This window comes from Nesoenas mayeri, assembly GCF_963082525.1.
Source record: "Nesoenas mayeri genome assembly, chromosome: 3".
Lineage (NCBI taxonomy): Eukaryota > Metazoa > Chordata > Aves > Columbiformes > Columbidae > Nesoenas > Nesoenas mayeri.
This window is the reverse complement of record NC_137544.1, coordinates 657,329-680,505: the sequence shown is the minus strand read 5'-3', so window position 1 is coordinate 680,505 and position 23,177 is coordinate 657,329. Positions and strand designations below refer to the sequence as shown.

The 23,177-nt window shown below is 56.1% G+C and overlaps 1 protein-coding gene across 1 annotated transcript in view; it reads right to left on the bottom strand.

The window, feature by feature from the left end:
• The window catches only part of DTNB (dystrobrevin beta), a 174,267-nt gene that overhangs the window by 88,646 nt on the left and 62,444 nt on the right, over positions 1 to 23,177 (bottom strand). The window contains exon 11 of the mRNA XM_080341105.1: positions 15,758 to 15,835. Within this exon, the coding sequence (XP_080197231.1) occupies positions 15,758 to 15,835 (78 nt within the window). The remainder of the gene's footprint in view (positions 1 to 15,757; positions 15,836 to 23,177) is intronic.

Here is a 23,177-nt window from a genome sequence, read left to right as displayed (position 1 = left end):
CACTGCACCTGAGAGAGCACACGGGCCACTGCACCTGAGAGAGCATACGGGGCCACTGCACCTGCAAATGGGCAACAGAGAGCACACGGGGCCACTGCACCTGCGGGTGGGCAACAGAGAGCACACGGGGTCACTCGACGCAGCAATAATGGACCTAACAGCTACGAATCAGAATGAACAGAGGAGGAATTGAAAATGGAAATGTGTTACAGGATCCCAGAATGTCAGGGGTTGGAAGGGACCTGGAAAGCCCATCCAGTGCAATCCCCCCATGGAGCAGGAACACCCAGATGAGGTTACACAGGAAGGTGTCCAGGCGGGTTGGAATGTCTGCACAGAAGGAGACTCCACAACCCCCTGGGCAGCCTGGGCCAGGCTCTGACACCCTCACCCCAACAAGCTCCTTCTCACACTCAAGTGGAACCTCCCGTGTGTCAGCTGCTGCAGTTACACACATGGATTAGAACTTGGGTACCTGTGCACGGAACGGGTCCAGCTGGGGATCCCTGAGCCTGCTGTGCCCCGAGAGACACCCCAAAGGGACCCCAGAGACATCCCCAAAGGGACCATAGAGACATACAAAAGGGACCACAGAGACAGCCCAAAGGGATCATAGAGACAGCCCAAAGGGACCACAGAGACACCCCCAAGGGATCATAGAGACACCCCAAAGGGACCATAGAGACACCCCCAAAGGACCCCAAACTGCTCCGAAATACCCCATACTACTCCAAAATACCCTAAACCACTGGAAAGTACCTCAAGCCACTCTGAAATACTCCTAACTGCTCCAAAGGACCCCAAACCGCTCTGAAATAGCCCAAACCGCTCCGAAATCCCCTAAACCGCACTGGGGTGCAGCTTTGTTGCCACGTCTCAGATCAGAACCAAAAGTGGTTCGGTTCAGTTCCCGTCCCTGCTCTTGCTCTCGTTATCCAGCTCCAGCAAACGAAACCCCGAGCGAAGTGACGACCCCCTGAAGGCAGCGGCAGCAGCAGCGGTCGGTACCACGACCGTCCTCTAACATGGGCTCACTCAACGACCCGCGGGTTTATTTTCTGCGGGCTCATCAAAATGACGCTACTACAGTTTTGAATGTGATGGGGTACGAGGAGACAGAACCAGCGGGACATGCCAAGTCTCCACACCACATCAGAGTTCGTTACCTAGAAAATGGTTCTTGAACATGTATTGCTATTTTAGCATAACACACATTTCTTCCTAAACTACAAGTGCACAAGAGGTCCCGCTGATCCTCCTGTGTCAGGTATTCACGCGGCTCTTCCAGTTTCTAACCCCCAGTTAATTCCTTCTGCACACGTCCAGGAAGTATTTGTTTCAGGGGCTGTTAGTACATGGCATTTATTGCTTTCAGCACCAATAGACTGATACTAGGAAAACAGAACCCACATTTTTTAGACACACAAGCTCTTCTCTGCTCCGTTACGTGCAGCAACATGTCAGAGAAATCCGCCAGGAGCAGAACCAGACCTTATAAAACAGGCAAAGCGGAATTAGGCGCGTCAGCCCCTGCGGGCAGGGACCAGCCTCTGGAGGAACAGAGACACGGCAGCGGCCGCGGCGCACGGGAACTCCCAGGCACCGCGCGGCCCCGCAGGCGCTGAGAGCGGCACCGCAGCTTCGGAGCAACCGCAGCCGAGCTTCCAAACCCTGTTCCACCGTAACTCAGCACAGACGCGCCTTGGAAAGGCAAAGCGCAGCAGAAACGGCCACGGTTCTCACTCCAAACGGGAACAGCTTTAACAGGGACCGGCATCCTGGGTTTGGAAACAAACCAGGAGCTGGATGAGGCGCACGTGTACCTGAGCACCATCCCCAGCACGTCTCTGACGTCCGTTCCCGGTGTGGGCGCTGTGTCTGCCATCATGCACCGGTGTCGGCTCATCCAGGAGAACATCTAAGCGCAGATGACCTCCAAAGGTCCTTCCAACCTGAACTATTCCACGATTTTGTGGCTCAGTGATGTTCTGTGGGCTGCACCGCAGCACCGCAAAAAATGTGTAGGTGTGTGTGTTGCCTTCCTGGAGCAGATGTACTAAACTACAGAGGCTCCCGGAGGCCGTCCTGGTCTGCACAGCTCACATAACCACGAGCTCTGTGGTTCAAAAGCAGCATTAACTGGTACTGGGTGTCACAGTGATGCTGGTCAGACGTGGGGCTGTGCAGCATCATCCCCAGCCCCGGAATGCCCGCTGCCCCATTCGGACATGCAGGAGTTCAGTGATAATCACAGAGTCCCAGAGTGCCAGGGTGAAGGACCCTGGGAAGCTCATCCAGTGCAATCCCCCCATGGAGCAGGAACACCCAGATGAGGTTACACAGGAAGGTGTCCAGGCGGGTTGGAATGTCTGCACAGAAGGAGACTCCACAACCCCCTGGGCAGCCTGGGCCAGGCTCTGACACCCTCACCCCAACAAGTTGCTTCTCCTCTTTCAGTGGAACCTCCTGTGTTCCAGTTTGCACCCATTGCCCCTTGTCCTGTCCCTGGTTGTCACCAGCAGAGCCTGGCTCCATCCTCCTGACACTGCCCCTTTCCATCTTGATCCCCAGCAATGAGTCCCCCCTCAGTGTCCTCTTGTCCAGCTCCAGAGCCCCAGCTCCCTCAGCCTTTCCTCACACGGGAGATGCTCCACTCCCTGCAGCATCTTGGTGGCTGCGCTGGACTCTCTGCAGCAGTTCCCTGTCCTGCTGGAGCTGAGGGGCCACAGCTGGACACAAGATTCCAGGTGTGGTCTCCCCAGGGCAGAGCAGAGGGGCAGGAGAACCTCTCTGACCTACTGACCACCCCCTTCTAACCCACCCCAGGTACCACTGGCTTCCTGGCCACAAGGGCCAGTGCTGGCTCATGGTCACCCTGCTGTCCCCAGGACAGCGATGTCAACATGCACCTTTAACTCCCGCTTCCAAAGGTCTTGTCTTTCACTGAATTCAGCTCCGCTGGGAAAGGCTGAGACGAGCAGTCCTGGGCTCCCCAGTACAGAAGGACGAGGAACAGGGGGGAGTTGCTGATTCCCGGCTCAGCACCGCAGCCAGGAACAGAATTACCATGTTGTCTGCACACCTGTATCTCAAGGCGCGGTGCCGATGACACCGCTGGTCTGGACTCGCCGTGCGATGCCCCACAGGCAGGAGACAGGACACTCACCGCTGCGGGATGGTTGTCCCAGCCGCCCTGGACACGGCGCTGCTCTTCCTGCAAACCTGCAGCACCATCCCTTCTTGTGGGAATTGCAACGATTTGCACCCAGCTCCTAATCCACTGCAGTTCCCAGGATACCCTTCAGCAACAGGCCCATCAGTTGGTCATTCTCTACATCTTGTCCATACATTTCTTATTCTGTCACTCAACAATGTCTCTATCAATTCCATAGGTTTGCTCTCCAGGATCACTGAATTAGCGGCTTGTCCTCTGCAGAGCCCCAGCACGTCCCCGGCACCGATATTTCTGTGCCCGCGTTCCCTGTTCCACCCTGGAGCTGCCGGGGAATAGAGCGAGTGCGGCTGAACCAGGACCAGAGACCCTGGGACCCCCCCTGCCACCCGCTCCCTCTGGGCAGGAAAACATTGATGTTTTCTTTCTCCGACTGTAGTTTGTCAACTGGTGTTGCTCCCACGTAACAGTAGTGTCAGCCCGTCCACATCTGCCTCCTTTATTTATGCAAACACCATATGGGATGGTGTCAGAAGCTTGATGAGTCAAGAGATGTAAAATTAGCGCTTCCCGTCCTTCCCGGGGCCGCCCGCCCCGTCTCCATCCTTCCACATGACTTGTTCCCCACATGGCTCCGCCAGCTATTTTTACCCCCTGCCCCTCTCCGTGGGCACGGACCGATGGTTTTACAATGTGTTCAGGAACCTGAAGGTGTCCCTTTGGCTTTCAGACACGCGTCTCAGCGCAGATACCTTCTTCACACAGCCGGGAGCAGGGGCGGCGATGTCCGATGTCCTGCCTCGGCGCCATGATCTCCTCCCGCTCCTCTCTCCCTTCTCTGTTCTCCATCATTAACCCACACCAGGCTCAGCTCCTTGTCCGTACAGGAAGACGGGGACGGGGACGCTCTGGGCGGTTCTGCACAGATCCATCCACAGCTGGAGTTGCACCTCTGCGATTCCCTTGAATACAAGCTCTGGGCAGGTTCCTTGTTCAAAAAACGCCTTTGGAGTAACCTCCTATTTAACCAGCACTTCGAACTGTATCTACATCTTCCAAGAGGAGTTTTGGACGCGCCCGAGGGCCAGGTCAGGCCCCTGCCCAGGGTCAGACACACCGCAGGGGCTCTTCTTCTGCTTTGAAAAGTGATCAACGTATCCCAGGCAGAGAAACTCAGAACTGCCCTGTGCACACAGAATCTGGCCGTTTTCAGGTGGTGTCAAAGTCCCACGTCCTCCCCCGCATCGGCCGCGTGCTGCCGCCCGATTCGTCAAAGCAGCGTTAAAATGGAATTTGATAGCGTGCTTCCCACATTCTTCACACAACAGCCGCCATACGCAACACCAGGCTGCACCACGCGAAGCAACAGCCGAACTGCAGCAAGAAATAGCGATAACCGGGCTCCTTCGAGGGAGAGGGGAGAGAACGGGGAGAGAAAACCCACAACAGAGGGACGGCTGGGGTGCAGGGCCCTCCATGTCCCATCCTGGGATCCAGGACCCTCCATGTCCCATCCCAGGGATCCAGGACCCTCCGTGTCTCATCCCAGTGATCCAGGACCCTCCATGTCCCATCCGGGGTGCAGGACCCTCTGTGTCCCATCCCAGAGATCCAGGACCCTCCATGATTCCATCCTGGGGATCCAGGTCCCTCCATGTCCCATCCTAGAGCTGCAGGACCCTCCGTGTCCCCATCCTGGGGATCCAGGTCCTTCCGTGTCCCATCTGGGGTGCAGGACCCTCTGTGTCTCATCCCGGGGATCCAGGACCCTCCGTGTCCCACCCAGGGTGACAGGTGCAGGTCTGGGTCAGTGGGGACGGGCTCCGAGAGGTCCTGTGGCTCCAGCCCCACATTTCACACACCAGGACTTGGCTCCACAGCTCTACAGGCAGCTCAATAAATGACGAAGGTATTTAAACGGTGCTTTTGGTGTCTCAGCTTCTGTTCTGAACACCTACCAGGAATGCCGAGAAAAACAGTGAATTTATTAAAAAACCTGCAATTTATGGCAGGAAATCCCTGTAGGTGTCTCTGACGCCGGCTCACGAGATGGCGCACATGGGAAAGCGCTTTGGAAGGAGCTGCCAGGACGCCATCCACAGGGACCTCTTGGTTTCTGCCGCATTATGTCCCCCCAGGGTTGATTTAAACAGGCGCTAAGGTCACAAAGGGTAACGAGCATCGCGCTCCGTGTAATCCAGGCCATGAAATTTAGCACAGTGATTTGGGGATCAAGGCCAGACACCGGAGCTGGGGCCACGGGGGGGGCACTGCGCCCTCGACACTCGGAACAAGCTCCGATTTCCGCACAGGACGGGAGGACGGGGCGTCCGTCTGAGCAGAAATCCACGCGCTGTAACGACCCGGGGGAGCGAAACGCAGCCCGAGAGCAGCGCACGATGGTCACTGGGACAGCACAGAGAGCGGGGAGACGTCTAACACCTGGATTTAGAGAGAGACCAGAGGGGAGGGAGAGCCAGCGAAGGGGCTTCAGGAGCAGTGAGAGCCCTTGGGGTGTGGGTGCTGATGTGAATTCCTTAAAAAGCATACATCGAAATCTTCATCAGGAAACTTAAAGCAAACAGGTGGAAGAACGTGTGGGAGTGTACGAATAGGTGACTTGAACAGAAATGAATGTGAACGCTTCAGCGCCTGCTCTGCAGGGAGGTTATGGGAACCCAGCACGAGCTGCAGGGACGAAGAGCTGGAATGGACGAGCGACACTGATTCAGAGCAGCTCCTCAGCTGGCCGAAGCCGCGCTGCCGGACACGGGAAACGCAGCAAAGGCGGACACGGCCCACGGCAGCCGTGGCACAGGACGGCAGAGCTGCCACCGCACCCAGGGCACAGGGACACGGCAGAGCTGCCACCGCACCCAGGGCACAGGGACATGGCAGAGCTGCCACCACAACCAGGGACACGGCAGAGCTGCCACCGCAACCAGGGGCACAGACGCCATCAAAGCAGCACCAGGGTCTGCATCAGCCCCCAACCGCGTCCCTGGCAGCACCTTCCACATGCAGGTTCCACACCCAGGATTCCGTTTCTATTTCGTGCACGTTTTCCTCCTGATGTCGATCCCTCAGCCGCCTGGGCGCAGTGCATCTCCCACCCGCTCCCCTTGCTGGCGCCTCCTGACCGTTATCTCCTCCCCATCAAAATCCCCCCGCTCTCACCTTCCTCGTAACGCACAGACTCACAATTGCACACGGAGGATTTTAAACCACAGGTTAAAAATAAACACCTATAGGTACCGGTGAGTACTGAAACACGGATTTCTGGTGTGAATTTGTGAGACGGGTTGATTACACTGAACCTTGTCCGCACCATTCCCTCCTCCTCTATCTCGTTTTCCTCTTGCGGTGAACGTCACAGCTCCACGGAGCAAAGTCACATGTGGGCTGGGATGTCCCTCATCTCACACAAACAGGTGTGTTTATGGCTCCTCTAGAAAGAACGTCTGTTTTGGTAGGATGCTGGCATGTCCCGGGTGTTCTGGTGCAAACGTACCCGCTCCTGGAACAGCAACGGGCAGCACCGGCTGCCACGACCCCTCCGCTCACACCGGTGAACAGCTCCCCAGAGCTGCCTGGGGCCGAAACCGCGGCTGGAACGGATCTGGGATCTCCAGAGCTCTGAAAGGCCAAACGCAAGAAAGCGAATGTACTGCACCTGTGCCAGAGGAAAACGGGGAGCGGACGGTGGCAGCGCGGTCAGTCACTCCCGCCGGGACCGGTGACGGGACAGTGGGAAGGGAATGACACACAGAGGAACGTGGACATGGGAACCGTGGGGGAAAGAGGCTGGGAATTGTCAGACGGCACATTAAGCTAACCGAGCAAACAGAAAGCACTGCGGGTGACAGAAGCTGAGCGAGCGGAGGACAGCAGTAGTGACACAGCCACGGCGGCAGGGACATGGCCACAGAGGCAGGGACACGGCCACGGCGGCAGTGACACAGCCGCGGCGGCAGGGACACGGCCACGGCGGCAGGGACACGGCCACGGCGGCAGGGACACAGCCACGGCGGCAGGGACGCGGCCACGGCGGCAGGGACGCAGCTCATGGCGGCAGGGACGCGGCCACGGCGGCAGGGACGCAGCTCATGGCGGCAGGGACGCGGCCACGGCGGCAGGGACGCAGCTCATGGCGGCAGGGACGCGGCCACGGCGGCAGGGACGCAGCTCATGGCGGCAGGGACACGGCCACGGCGGCAGAGCTGGGCACGGGACACGTCCTGTGAAACATCAACACCAGCAAACCACCCGGTGCGGCTGACACGGGAAACCCAGCGAGGACGAACCGGGGCCATCGGTGGGCTGGAGGCAGCAAATGCAGCCAACACGCAGGAGGAGCCGCAGGGGCCGGGAGCAGCGGGTGAGCAGCGACAGCAGGAGACGGACACACGTCCAGGTTAGTTGGTGGAAATAACTCCTCCCCGACAGGAAGAAGCAGGGTTTAATGGTGGCCGGGCGGGTGACACGAGACCCCTTCCAGTTTCGCTTCCCAAGCTGCAAATAGTTTTGCGTTTAGGCTGTAAGAACATATTTCACGTGAGCAAATGTAATGTCTACAGGCTCCGGGCTCCTCAGTTGTAGAAATCAGAAAAAAAAGAACACAATATTTTGTTGTATTACAGGTAGAAAATACAGCGACTGCTTTTACAGGCCAGGATTTCTGCTTCAAAGACCCTTGTTGGCCCAAAGGAGAGGACAGAGGTTCCTCAGCGCCAGCGCCCCGTGTGCAGCACGTGCCCCGCACACCTGCGGGCTGTGGCGGGACAGGGACACCTCCCAGCCCTTCGGGACAAAACACAACAACCCGTCCACGTTTTGACGCCGTGCATACACCAACGACACTGACACAAAACACACCGAAATTCTGGCGTGGATCCACAACGTGAAAGATGCTGCACAACCCACAGGCCGCTCAGAAAACAAGGGACATAGAAGAGTATCTAAAGAGGGAAATACCTAATTAACCTAATTGGGGACAGGCTGTCTTCGGGAACAGAATTACTGAAAGAGGAATAGTGCACATTGACCACAACAGGAGGAAAAACATCTATTCTCAAAGTAATTTAATTTAAAATAAATTAGCAAAAACAAATAACATTCGATGGGCTTGGCCTAGTCTGACAGAGGAGACGGCATCATCATTTATTTAGGAAGGCTCACTGGCTGCAGAGACCAGAGACACACTGTGTTTTGTTGTGTCACAGGTAACAAACAGGCAGAACTGCCCCAAAACTGCCGCGTTGTGCCTGTCCCAGGAACCGTCCGGAACATTCGCCTCCCGCGTCTGAACCCGCACGGCCGAGCGACCACGGCGCCCGACCAGCCCGTTCCCTGGAAACCCGCGTTTCGCCAGGTGAACATCCAGGTGCAAACGTTACCTACGCAAACGTGGACGAACCCTGAGCGGACGCGGCGCCAGCGCCGTCCTGTCCCCGACCCCCCGCGCCAGCACAGCCTTCCTCGATCTCGTCTGTCCGCCGCGCTTCAGCACCGTGTGAAACGCGGTGCAGACGCGGGGCCGGGGGCTGAGCGCCGCGCTGGATGTGCCCCCGACCACACGGCACGGGGAGGGTGGAAGCGGCGGAGGCTCCACGGGGACGCGCGGGGCCGAGCAGCAGCACCGGGGCTCACGGCTGCTCCTTTTCCCTTCTCAGGGCGCACGACCAGGGAGCTCAGGCACAAAACCCATGTTCTTTCGGCTCAGCCGTATTCCCAACACAACCATTGCCAAAGGGAGGTTATTCTCGTGCTCTTAGCGGCAGGAAATCACAAGAAGAGGTTTCTATCCTGCGCCACCATGTTCATGGTGTCCTGGAGGAGCGAAAAGCTCTGCGGTGCAGCTGGTCCCGTCCTGCTTTGGCACCACTTGTGCCGTGGACGGCCACAAGCACAAGAACCACAGAATTACCAAATCACAGAGGGGTTCGGTTGGAAGGGACCTTGAAGACCATCCTAGAGAGACCCAAACCCTCCTAGAGTGACCCAAACCCTCCTAGAGTGACCCAAACCCTCCTGGAGAGACCCAAACCCTCCTAGAGTGACCCAAACCCTCCTACAGAGACCCAAACCCTCCTAGAGTGACCCAAACCCTCCTGGAGAGACCCAAACCCTCCTAGAGTGACCCAAACCCTCCTAGAGTGACCCAAACCCTCCTGGAGAGACCCAAACCCTCCTAGAGTGACCCAAACCCTCCTACAGAGACCCAAACCCTCCTAGAGTGACCCAAACCCTCCTGGAGAGACCCAAACCCTCCTAGAGTGACCCAAACCCTCCTAGAGTGACCCAAACCCTCCTAGAGTGACCCAAACCCTCCTGGAGAGACCCAAACCCTCCTAGAGTGACCCAAACCCTCCTACAGAGACCCAAACCCTCCTAGAGTGACCCAAACCCTCCTACAGAGACCCAAACCCTCCTAGAGTGACCCAAACCCTCCTGGAGAGACCCAAACCCTCCTAGAGTGACCCAAACCCTCCTATAGAGACCCAAATCCTCCTAGAGTGACCCAAACCCTCCTGGAGAGACCCAAACCCTCCTAGAGTGACCCAAACCCTCCTACAGAGACCCAAACCCTCCTAGAGTGACCCAAACCCTCCTGGAGAGACCCAAACCCTCCTAGAGTGACCCAAACCCTCCTGGAGAGACCCAAACCCTCCTACAGTGACCCAAACCCTCCTAGAGTGACCCAAACCCTCCTGGAGAGACCCAAACCCTCCTAGAGTGACCCAAACCCTCCTACAGAGACCCAGACCCTCCTGGAGAGACCCAAACCCTCCTACAGTGACCCAAACCCTCCTAGAGTGACCCAAACCCTCCTGGAAAGACCCAAACCCTCCTAGAGTGACCCAAACCCTTCTATAGTGACCCAAACCCTCCTGGAGAGACCCAAACCCTCCTACAGTGACCCAAACCCTCCTACAGAGACCCAAATCCTCCTAGAGTGACCCAAACCCTCCTGGAGAGACCCAAACCATCCTAGAGAGACCCAAACCGCCTGCGTGTGCATCTGCACTGAACAGATCAGAACTGGAGCACGGCTGGTTTGCACAAGTATATTAGTACAACCCAAATTACACCTGAACTCCTCCTTTTCTTGAAAACATTACCAGGAAGCACACGAAAACAGCTTTTCACGCTATGTACATTAATCAGTACAGACTTCCACTGAGGTTCTGTGTTACCTCCATCTGCCCCCATAGCTATATCTAATCTAGACCTATGTATATCATCTGTGTCTATATCTGATCTATATCATCTGTATCTACAGGAAATCCCACAGAAAGCAACTTCCTAATGGTATGCGGATGCAATTAAAAAGTGGCAGAGGCCTCTTTTCCAACACAATCAGGTGCAAGTATCCTTTTACTACTCCTTCCAGCTTTGCCTTTGAGTAAATTCATCTGTATTTGCTCCAGTTCTTGGAGAAGGAAAGTGAAACAAACCCCCTCCCTGTGGTCCCAGTCTGCTGGTGGAAGCTGGAGTACTTCACCATGAAGAAAGAAGGTCTAATGAAGGTGCAAACAAATGTAACGTGCTCTTCAGCACGGGCAGGATGCGGCACGACACCTCTGCTCACACTGCAATGTCACCGTCACAGAAATCAGGCAGATTTCCAGCAAATGCTACCGAGTTTACTGACACCCCATCATTCTCCAGCACTGAGGACATCGACAGGCGGGTTAAACCACATCCTCCCTGTTTTCAGGATGAATTGCGTGTCCCCAGACAGGCAAGCGGAAGTTCTAACATCTTCACCCATCGTTTTCCAGGTGTATAAACCACGGTGGGTTTTAGGACCAAACTCGGCTTTAAGGAGGAAGCCGGTCCACTGGCCGTGCTGGTTTTGAGCAGCGCCAGCGCACCGAACCGCGGCCGCGGGTGCCGTCCAGCCGCACGGGCGCCCCGGCCACCCCAGCTCCGTCCCACCGGCCGTGCCGGGGCCACCAGGATCCGCTCCACCACAGACCAACCCAGAGCAACCGCGGCCGCAATAAATCTTGGGGAAAACACTGTAATCAGGCATACGCAAACTGACAGAACAGAAATACAAGACATTTCCAAAGGGGGAGAAACCTGTTTCTCTTCCTGCCCTGGCTCTGTTATTAACTGCTGACACCTGCGCCGCTTCCAGGTGTGAAGAACCGCAGGACACACAGACACAAACACGACTCTGTGCTGACAGACGGGTGATGGATGAGCCAACGCTCCAGCGGCTCCCTCAAAACTCTCGGAAATATGACTATTGTACCATTTTGAGGGGGACATGCTGGGACAGACACAGGGACTCTGGAGCGGAGGCAAGCGCACGTGTTTGAGCTTTGGTGCTCAGTCCCAGGCCCAGCCCCGTGAGCAGCTCCCCGGGGGTCCCGCGGGACCCTGACATGTCCCTCTACACAAGGCTGAAACGCCTCCCGCCCAGGCAGATTTCCACGTGCGAAACCATGTAACGTCGCAATCAGAGCCCATCTCTCCCTTCCCCACTAAACTAAACAGGTAACACATTGTGTGACGGAAAGCGACCGACCCCGGTCGCTGCCACCCCAGCGGGTGTTTTGCAAAGGACCAAGACGATCAGAGGAGATTTTGGCTTTCTAAAGGTGCGTTCTGGCTGGGCTGAGCCATCCCTCCTGCTGCAGATGTCTCACCACGCAGCAAACCGTGGGCAGGGGACGACAACAGGGCTCATTCTGCACCATCGCGTTGTTTCTTTGGTGTTTATTCCAAATTCCACCTGTTCTTCTCGCCTTTGCTGGGGACAGTATCTGTAAGGTACGTGTGTGACAGAGCTCTGCACCCTGAACCGCCCCCGTGCAGCCTCTGAATCCGGAGCAACAACATTGCACAGAGCACAAGGATGTTCTGGTTTTCCATGGGAAGTCACCCGTAGCCGCGTGTTTTCCAAGCTCAGTGCTGCTGCAGCCAGCCGGTCTGCTGATGGCGGCAACTGTGACCAGGACCGGTCCGGGTGGCTCAACCGGCCTGTGTGGACATTTTGTTCCCATCCAGCCCGTACTGATGTTCCCACACAGCGCGAGGCCTGAGCTACCAAACCAGCAGCGAGTCCCTCCAGGAGCTTTCCACGCGCTCTCGGTAGCTGGTGATCTGTGGGTGCGTGGAGGCAGACGACACTCCTCGTGTCCAAACAGCTCTGACGGCTCAGGGCCCTTGTTTCTGAACGGTGTTTGCTCTGTCTGATCTTGCCTTGGCCAGCGGGCAGCACAGACCTCGCTGCCTCACCCACACAGCGGTGCTCCAAGCCCATGGGTGCTGCTGATCCTAAAGCCCTGTTGCTGATTCTATCGAGTCCAAATGCTCATCTTGGTAGCACTGCTGAAAAGCTCTTTACGCCTCCCTTGCTCGCTGTGGTTCCTACACCCAGGATTTCCGAGTTTCTTGGGATCAAATCCAGATCCCTGGACGTCTCGCCCACAGGCTCTTTGGCTCTGCCCTCGGGACGGTCTCCGCTCCCCAGGGGCTCCCAGACCTTTGCAGCCCACATGAGCGGAAGAAAACGGGACTGGAACCCCAGAGTGGGCCCAGGTTTGGCTGTCAGGTGCAGTTCTGGTTGACACACACCAAAAAGAGACGAGTCCCAGCTCACCTGTGCCAGGCAGAACCCAGCAAGGAGGCCTCAGGCTTGGAGCAGGGGGACATATTCAGCCTTCCGCAGCGGGAAGAACGTTACCAGGTGAATTTTACAACGAAAAGGGAAGAGTTTTCTTACACAGGTCATAACTGCATCGTAGAACTCCCTTGTGGGGGCTGGATTCCTGAAGCAGAGCTCTGCATGTACCGCGGGTCAGGAACTGAACCGCTGGCGGCTGCGCGGTGGAGCAAGTGCAAAACCAAGGGCAGAACTTGATGACCGACCGACACGTGTTTTCCTGGCGCTTCTGCGGCGTCCCCGGCTCACAGGAACAGAATAGGCATGGAAGGCCCTGGCGCAGAGAAGAGCAGCGTAACCGGCACATGATGATGTGACAGACGCACCCCCAATGAGACTCTGCATGTCCACACGGGGAAAAAAGGAAGAAGAAAAAGAGAGAAAAAAAGGGAAAAAACTGGAAGAAGAAAGCTGTTTCCTTAGGTAGAACGAATGCACTTTAGAATCAATACTGCTCCGTGGCAATAAAGCCAATGCTGGTATCTTCTCGTTTGCTCTTTTAGCAGTGAAGTATTTGCTCCTGTGCGCTGGAACAGAACCAGGATCAGGGAGGATCCCTCCCCTCCACGGGAGACGATCCTCCGCAATATCCGTGTATTCTGCACAAGTCTGGCTCCCGATATCCGCAAAGCAGGACCCCGGAGCTCCCTGCTGCGGACAACCCTGCTCCAGTTCCGCGGCCCCTTCCCCAGCTCACACACGATTCTCGATAACACGGCAGACGCAGCCTGAGAAAGGCAGAAAGGAATGAAAGGAACCTCGGTGGGGAAAGCCGATGGACGGAGGGGTCCTGGGAGCACATGGCTCCGCGGGACGAGCGGCACCATCGCTGCCCGTGACCAGCACGGGGGGGAGAGCGAACCCGATGGCGCCGGGACTGTCCCCACCGGCCGGTGAGGCGGCTTTTTGAAAATATGAGTTGTCCAGCTTGGGTGAAGAAAACGGGCAAAGGCGGTTAAACAAAGGGGCGGACGCTCGGGGCGGGAGCTGCGCCGTTCCCGCCGTGAGGCCTGTTCTGCCGAGCACCAGGAGCCGCCGGAGCAGCCGGTGGTGCTGCTCTCGTGTGCACTGAGCACACGTGTGCACTGAGCAGGGCCTGCTCCGGCACACCTGAACACGACTGCTGCTGGCACTACGGACAACAAACCTGGACCCCAAGCAGAGGCTCAAAGTGGAGCCGATACAAGAGACCTCGTGCTTGAAACCCAACCGACCAGACGATGTTACGGCTCACGCTGCTTACGGACAATCTCTAATTCAGCAACAGGTGTGTTTCATAGAATCACAGAACAGCCCAGGTTGGAAGGGACCTCACAAGATAATCTGGCCCGGCCTTTCGGGGCAAGGGAGCCTGGATGTGATTATCCAGCACCCTGTCCTTTGCATCCTGCAGCCACGGGGACCCTCTCACTGCCCACAAAGTCACACAGTCATTGCACCCTGACACACTTTTAACACGGCCAGTTCCAACCTGCACGCACAACTGGCTTCTTCGGCAAGGAAAGGAGGAGAGCACAAGGACGTCTGCTCCGTCCAGCTCGCAGGCAGCTCTGGAAACCCAGGAGTGCCACCTCGGCACAGGAACAGTGACACCGCTCCCCATCCCATGCAGGGAACAGTCATTCATTCACGGCTTGGGCAAGCAAAGTCTGCAGGGAACCAGGGAATCATTCTCCCTGGCACATCTCAAAGAGAAAGAAAGGTGCAAATACGGGGTTCAGGTAGTTTATGCATGTTTACATACGTACATCCATACAATAACTTACGTATATAGAACCGAGTAAACATAAACCCAGATTCAACTCAAACCGAAGTGCCTCCCATAGACACAGCCAACCCGACAGGCTCTGGGAGCTGCGTGCGGTGTGGGAACACGGGGTAACCGCGGCCACGCGGCTCGACCCGCGTGTGCACAGAACAACCCGTGTCAGCGCAGCCCACGGCACACGACCAGCCTGCCCAGAGCAGCCTGGCCAGTAACGCTCTACTGAAACGGAAAACAAACCCCTCTTCAGTCTCTTCAGACATTCCTTCAGTCGCACTCATGTAATACACCTATTCCAACGCGAGAAAACGCTCCTCAGAGAGAACAAAACGAAGCCCTGCAAATGATTCCTCACGTTATGAAAGCTGCGTGTACATTCGGAAGTGGCGGCGTGTCCTGGTTTTGTTAAAAACAAGTTTCTCTTTCAGTGAATTTTGCCTGTCAGCTAAATCCTTCATATTAGCTGCATTTTCCTGGAGAACCAGACCCATGTTTTGGTAAACCTAGCAATGGAATGCAAACTTATTGATAAGCATGGATGGACATCTCGCGAGAGGGGCGACGAGAAACAAGTGACCAAGAAACTGACCAACTGTGTATAACATGCCATTCACGTGAATACTTCATATAAAATGGGAGATCACGAGGATCTCGTCCCTTTTCCTTATGGCGACATTAGGAGAGGACCTTGCTGGTCGTCCCTGCGAACTGAGGCCAGTGACAGACTGAATCCAGCTCCGCTTGGCTGCAGAGTCCAGTCCAGGACTTCGGGTGCCGGCTCTGCAGTTGCTGAGACTTTCAAGATTGGTTTTGTATATTTTGTATTATTTTCTCTATTCTTATTAGTAGCATTAGTAAAACATCTTTAATTTTTTCCAGCTCTCTTCTCTCTGTTCTTCTTTTCCTCCCAATCGCCTCTCCTTAGTGGAAAGGGGGGAGAGGGAGGGGCAAAAGGGGGAAGTGGGGGGGAAGAGGGGGTTAACAATACATCTGCCAGGGTTTTATTGCCACCCTGCAATCTAAACCCACGACACGGCGTTATGTGAAATATGCCACAAGAGCCCTGGTGATGTTCGATATTCACCCACGCTGTGTGCTCCTCCCCTTTGGAAATGAAGAGCGCCGCTGCGGGCACACGTACCTTTTGGTGGGCGTGGGTGCTCCCGAGGAGACGTGGGTCACCACGGCGTCGTTCATGTTGCTCAGAGGCCGAGGAGGACTAGGAGAGAAACAGTGACCCCAGTTAGAGATTTAAAACCCAAAAGCCGCAGAAGGAAGCGGGAGCAGTGGGAGGAGGACGTGGCCGCCCCGGGACAACGTCAGGCCGGAGGGCAGCAGCGGCCGCGGCTTTGCAGACCCCTGGAGAGCGAGGGCTGCTCTGCTCTCACTGCTCGTCACAGCTCCTGGGTGACACTAAAACCAAGGCAAACCCAACATCTGCCATGACACGAAGGACCTCTGGCATCATCCAGCAGCTCAACAAATGTAGGAACCATTCCAATTAGGGCAATTATTTGAAACCCTTAAAGAAATTAAGCAAATATTTATTATACCAATCAAGCATTTACACGACTACCATGTATACCATCTGTTTGATTTTTATTTTAACAAGTTAAAGTTATTTGGAAAAAAACAAATGGATAGAGCCTCATGTTCCTGACTGCTCTATAAAATGCAAGCACGGGCCCTGCTCCCAAGTATTTGCATTTCTGAAGGCTGAAAGTCTCCCGATGGCGCCGGCCGTGGCTGCGCCGGGCCCGGGGACACGGTTTGCTCACAGGGGACATCCCAGGCAGCTCTGCCCTGAATCCAAGCGCTGGGAGAGAACTGCAGCCACTGCTATGGCAGAGGCAATATTTGCCCACGTTTACTCGCCAGTGACACTCAAACGCATCCGTCACCCTCCAGCCAGACGTGCAGGACCAGGCAGGGCTGTCTGTGCATGGATACAAGCCCAGAACCCCAGAGTGCCAGGGTTGAAGGGCCCTGGGAAGCTCATCCAGTGCAATCCCCCCATGGAGCAGGAACACCCAGCTGAGGTTACACAGGAAGGTGTCCAGGCGGGTTGGAATGTCTGCACAGAAGGAGACTCCACAACCCCCTGGGCAGCCTGGGCCAGGCTCTGACACCCTCACCCCAACAAGTTGCTTCTCCTCTTTCAGTGGAACCTCCTGTGTTCCAGTTTGCACCCATTGCCCCTTGTCCTGTCCCTGGTTGTCACCAGCAGAGCCTGGCTCCATCCTCCTGACACTCCCCCTTTCCATATTGATCCCCAGGAACGAGTGCCCCCTCAGTGTCCTCTTGTCCAGCTCCAGAGCCCCAGCTCCCTCAGCCTTTCCTCACACGGGAGATGCTCCACTCCCTGCAGCATCTTGGTGGCTGCGCTGGACTCTCTGCAGCAGTTCCCTGTCCTGCTGGAACTGAGGGGCCACAGCTGGACACAAGATTCCAGGTGTGGTCTCCCCAGGGCAGAGCAGAGGGGCAGGAGAACCTCTCTGACCTACTGACCACCCCCTTCTAACCCACCCCAGGTACCATTGGCTTCCTGGCCACAAGGGCCCAGTGCTGGCTCATGGTCACCCTGCTGTCCCCAGCACCCCCAGGTCCCTTTCCCCTACGCTGCTCTCTGACAGGTCATTCCCCAATTTATACTGGAACCTGGGGTTCCACACCAGACAGCGCCGGACTCGCACGGATCCAAACCGAAGAAAGTGCCACGTTCCCTGCGCGCTTCCCTGGAACGGGGTGACATTCTCCCCAGGTTTGTATTTGCCATCATCTCCACACTCACCTCCCATTAGACTTACTGTGGACAGGACTGGAATGAACCCTTGCCAGCCGGTTCCCAGGCGGTGCTGCAGAGGCCTCGCGCCACCAGCACCGCAGCCTTGCCGCCCCGCGTCCCAGGCGGCCGTAACACTCCAACCTTACCCCATTGAACAGCTTCCAGAGCGCAGTAATCCCGAGAATCAACCAAGCGCTAAAACCCAAATCCCCTGGATGTCGAACACATGGAATCACACGCAATATGCTCCCGATAGGTCTCGGGGTGTCCCAGCTCCAGGCGGGAGCGCAGCGCACAGCGCTTCAGGCTCAGTCCGCGCTCAGGACGGGTTCGCACAGAAATAATAATTCTGCATGTTTAATGTTAATGTTGCTCTAAATATAACATTACACCGAGAAGTGACTTGGTCATAAGATACTGAATGAATGTGCTCCACTGGAAAAGGAACTTCTTGCTGTACAGAAAAGCAGAAACAGGATTCTAAGGCGCTGGAAAGCCGACAGATGTGTCACAGTGCCATGTTTGGAAGCCATTCGTTTTGCGAGTGGAAATGCAGAGCCCTGCTGCGGTGAGAGCAGCCAGTGAGCAGCGCTGTCCCACTGCTGCGGTGAGAGCAGCCAGGGAGCAGTGCTGTCCCACTGCTGTGGTGAGAGCAGCCAGTGAGCAGCGCTGTCCCACTGCTGCGGTGAGAGCAGCCAGGGAGCAGTGCTGTCCCACTGCTGTGGTGAGAGCAGCCAGTGAGCAGCGCTGTCCCACTGCTGTGGTGAGAGCAGCCAGGGAGCAGTGCTGTCCCACTGCTGCGGTGAGAGCAGCCAGGGAGCAGCGCTGTCCCACTGCTGTGGTGAGAGCAGCCAGGGAGCAGTGCTGTCCCACTGCTGTGGTGAGAGCAGCCAGTGAGCAGCGCTGTCCCACTGCTGCGGTGAGAGCAGCCAGTGAGCAGCGCTGTCCCACTGCTGCGGTGAGAGCAGCCAGGGAGCAGTGCTGTCCCACTGCTGCGGTGAGAGCAGCCAGTGAGCAGCGCTGTCCCACTGCTGTGGTGAGAGCAGCCAGGGAGCAGCGCTGTCCCACTGCTGTGGTGAGAGCAGCCAGTGAGCAGTGCTGTCCCACTGCTGCGGTGAGAGCAGCCAGTGAGCAGCGCTGTCCCACTGCTGCGGTGAGAGCAGCCAGTGAGCAGTGCTGTCCCACTGCTGCGGTGAGAGCAGCCAGGGAGCAGCGCTGTCCCACTGCTGCGGTGAGAGCAGCCAGGGAGCAGCGCTGTCCCACTGCTGTGGTGAGAGCAGCCAGGGAGCAGCGCTGTCCCACTGCTGTGGTGAGAGCAGCCAGTGAGCAGTGCTGTCCCACTGCTGTGGTGAGAGCAGCCAGTGAGCAGCGCTGTCCCACTGCTGCGGTGAGAGCAGCCAGGGAGCAGTGCTGTCCCACTGCTGCGGTGAGAGCAGCCAGGGAGCAGCGCTGTCCCACGGCTGCTGAGCTCGGGGGCACTCTGTGCACACCCCAAAAACCCTTCCCGAGGACTCACCCGGTTCAGTGGCTCCAGAGCTCGCGGGCGCTCTGTGCACACCCCAAAAACCCTTCCCGACGACCCACCCGGTTCAGTGGCTCCTGAGCTCAGGGGTGCTCTGTGCACACCCCGCAAACCCTTCCCGAGGATTCCCCCGGTTCGGGTTCTGCTGCACCTGCAGAACCGCGCGGCTGAGAAACAGCCACACGCAGCAGCTTTTGCGAACAAAACTGTGTGTTCAGCACCAGTGTCACAATCCCTGCGTTGCGAGCTGGGCATCCACCAGACACAGACAGCAGCCAGTACGAGTTTTCACACAACTCACTTTACTTTAAACAACCCATTTACACGAGGGCACGTTTTCCATGACCGCACAGAAGCTCATGCACGTGGGTCTGCTCCTCGGAGTGGGGGCTGACGTGTTATTCTATTCCAATACTGCTTCAGGGAAGCAGATCTAACTCACCACTTGCAATCTGGTTGTAGCAGCATTATGAGAAATTTCCACAGGCTCATTCCCGTTCTGTAAATACCAACGTCCACAATTTTCCAGCTAAATCCCCGCTAACAGTGATAAAGGCAAAGAAAAAAATAAATAGGAACATCTGGTTAACAGACTTCTACCTGCGCGGTTTTGTTTTCTTTATTATGCACAATAAAGCCCTTCCCTGTGCAGAGGGTTTGGTGAGGCCGTTTCTCCGTTTCCGGGTGACACGTTCACCAAGCGGCAGCCCCGTGAGGCGCCGTGTGCGCCCGGGTAACCGCGGGAGCACACTGAGCCCTGGGCACAGCACACGGCAGCAACAGGAGCCCTTTGCGGAACCGGGACCCGCGGTGCAGCTCAACCCCGTTCTACCCAACTGCTGGTTTTGGAACAGAACTGGATTCCCATGCCGAGATGCTCAGGGCAGTTGGCACCTGCTGCAGCCGGTCAGCGTAACAGGGAAAAATAGAAAACATATTGAATTTGCTACAGAGAAGAGATATTGCTCCCTGGGGAACCTCGCTGAAAATGGAACCATCCAGACTCCCGGTGCAGGACAAACCCCAACGCACCGCCGGCAAAGAGCTCGCGGAGGCGCCAGGAGCAGCTCCTGTGCTGCCCACGATGCGGCTGAGACGGCAGCACAAGCAGGGCCACGGGGGTACGTCAGAACACCCTCCGCCTCCTGCCAAACATCTTCTCTTCCCTCGGTTACATTTTTCAGGTTTCAGGTGGAGTTAATCAGCCTGGATGCGCTCGGGACAACAAGCTCCTAAATAAAGCAGCGTCTGCAGAGAAACGTGCCCGTACCTGGGCCCGGGAAAAGCTGGAGGCCACAGCGCTGAGAAATCAGGCTCCTAAACCCTCTAGTCACGCTGCTTACAAAAGGTGACGTGAGCCAAGGAGCCGGGAGGTCAGGGAGCAGCCTGTGCCGGGGAGCAAAGAGAGGACACGGGAGATCCTGTTCCCAACACACATCAGGACACAGGGGATCCTGTTCCCAACACACATCAGGACACGGGTGATCCTGTTCCCGACACACATCAGGACACGGGGGATCCTGTTCCCAACACACATCAGGACACGGGAGATCCTGTTCCCAACACACATCAGGACAGGGGTGACCCTGTTCCCGACACATATCAGGACACGGGTGATCCTGTTCCCAACACACATCAGGACACGGGAGATCCTATTGCCAACACACATCAGGACATGGGCAATCCTGTTCCCGACACACATCAGGACACGGGGGATCCTGTTCCCGTCCCACGCGAGAGGTCTGAGGGGCACATTGCATAAACTTTGAAAAACACGTAAAAACCAACACAACAGCACCATGTGCAAAACTGAACGCGTGGTTTTAGGCCGCACGTTGCTGGCTGCGCCGAAGCAGGCGCGGTGTTGGAAACGTTCTCCCTGCTCCTATAACCAGAGCTGGAAACAAGAACTGGGGCAATGCCAGCCCGTGGGCTGGAGTCTGAGTGGGCTCAGTGGGACCCTGGTCCCGGGAGAAGCACCTTTGGGGGCCACACACTGCACAGCTCCGGGCTCTGGGGAGCTTTGGGGAGCCCTGGGTGTCACTGCGCCAGGCTGTGCCAGGCCCTGCTCCCGGCACCACACACCGTGCAGCACGGGCTGCTCAGCTCCAATAACAGAAACCGACAGCCAAACCCGTACACACCCTCCTCTCCTGGGAGGGCTCCAAAACGGGGCCATGAGCACCCTCTGCATGCGCAAAGGTGGGACGGAACAACATCACCATTTAGGAGCCGTTTTAAACTATTTACTCACCCACCTAGTTTTCTTTCTTTTTCACACACAGGTCACACAGTGAATTGTGAAGCTAAAATGCCTTGAGTCATCTCTCCAGAAGGTGCCGCAAGCTGAGCTCTCCAGCCCTGGGACCTGCTTATCTCCCGTTGCTTTGTCCAAACACACTCGTGTGAACGTTCCCTGTGTCTCCAAGCGTCTGCTTGTGGCTGCAAACAAGATATTGGACTAAACAGCATTTTGGTCCAACCCAGGATGGATGACACTTTGTTCTTAGACTTCCCATCATCTTCCTAAACACGTCAACAAGCTTTTATAGGGAATGGCCGTAATTCTAATAAAATCAACAAAGATCTGAACTTCTCTCTATCACTAGTATTTACTCGTATTAACTACTGTCTCCTACCTGTAGTAAAACCTATGAGATCCAGATGTAACTGAAGTTGCTGCCTCATCTGTTCTCAGTGCTCTTGTCTAAATGTGACAGTAATCTTGTCTATAAAGGAGAAATAAGAAATAGATTAGTCATTGCTATTTTGTGCCGACAGTTTTCCCTAAGTCAACAACTCAGGCAGGAAAATCAATCATTGTGCATTCTGGAGAAAAGCACAATTAAGCCTCAGCCTAATCACTTGCTTGTCTCCCGTCAGACGTGGTCGATCAAGCTCCAGAACAAAACGAGGACAATTCTGAGCCTTCCAAAGCCTAAAACCTCCACTAGTAAAAGGAACAGAGTCTTGGGACTTCTTGCTGTGCTGGACAATCACCCTGCAAAGGGACTTTGACCAAAAAGCAGCAGTAACCAAAATTTACCAAAACGGTTCTGCCATCCGAGATCAGTCCCGTGCAGCAAAGCAACATCATTTATTTGATTCCACCCGATACCCATCAGTCTCCTTTGTAAGTCTGTCTAAAATTGAAGCTATTGTAGCAACTGGCCAGCTGTGCATCTGTAACCCAGGAGCTGCGTTCTGCTCCGTGACCGGGAACTCCTGAACCAGTTCAGACTCTACAGCGGGTATTATTAGAGGTTCTGCCGTTCCTCAGGAACCCAGCGACGGTCCCGCTTGTGCTTTTTGTGCAAACAGAACTACAAAGAATTGCAGCTAAGACTGGACCAGCCCGAGGCACAAGTCAAACAATGTATTATATATATACTAAATATATATTATATATGAAACTGAAAAATCACACTGACACTACATCACACCACACTAGAGAGTGGTTGATGGTTGTTATTATTACTACTACTACTGTTATGACTGCAGTTATTTCAGAGGCACGCGGGTGGAGCTTCAGGGAGGTTGTGCGGGTGTTTCGGAGTGCCCAGGCGCGGTCCAGGTCCCCGGCGGCACACACCGCAGCCCAGACCTCGCTATCGAAACAGATTTGCTTCAAGTCCACCAGAGGGATTGTAACACACGTCGCTGAGGATGTTGCACCAGTTCATCGCACTAACGAGAGCTTGGGCCACATTTCACTAAGCCCAGACGATCCCCTGCTGCTGTCACAACCTCGTCCCCTCACAGCAGCCCAGGTCCTGCGGGGCTGAGCTGGGCAGAGCTCTGGGCCAGGGACCCGCAGCCCAGCGCTGCCCCCGGTCCCTGCGCGGGGAGCAGAGCTGAGGGGAGACCTGATCCCTGACCTGCCTGAAAGGAGCTTGGAGCCACGGGGGTCGGGCTCTGCTACCCAGGAACAAAGGAAACGGCCTCAAGTTGCCCAGGGGAGGTTGAGGTTGGATGTGGGAACAATTTCTTCCTGGGAAGATATCAAAGCCACACCGCATTCAATCACAAATCTGCCAGAGGACGGGGTGTGATGAGCGTCAACAGCCCCGGCAAACCCAGCATCAGCGGTGGCAACAATCCCAAGTTAACCCGTGAGTTCTGGCACTGGTCGAGCACCCTGCCCAGCATCCCGGAGCTGGTTCGTGCAGCTGGGTACCTGAGATGACATGGCTGAGCTGGGAAGGCACCTGGCGAGGTGACCCAGCCCAGGCCCCTGCCCCAGCAGCAGGCAGA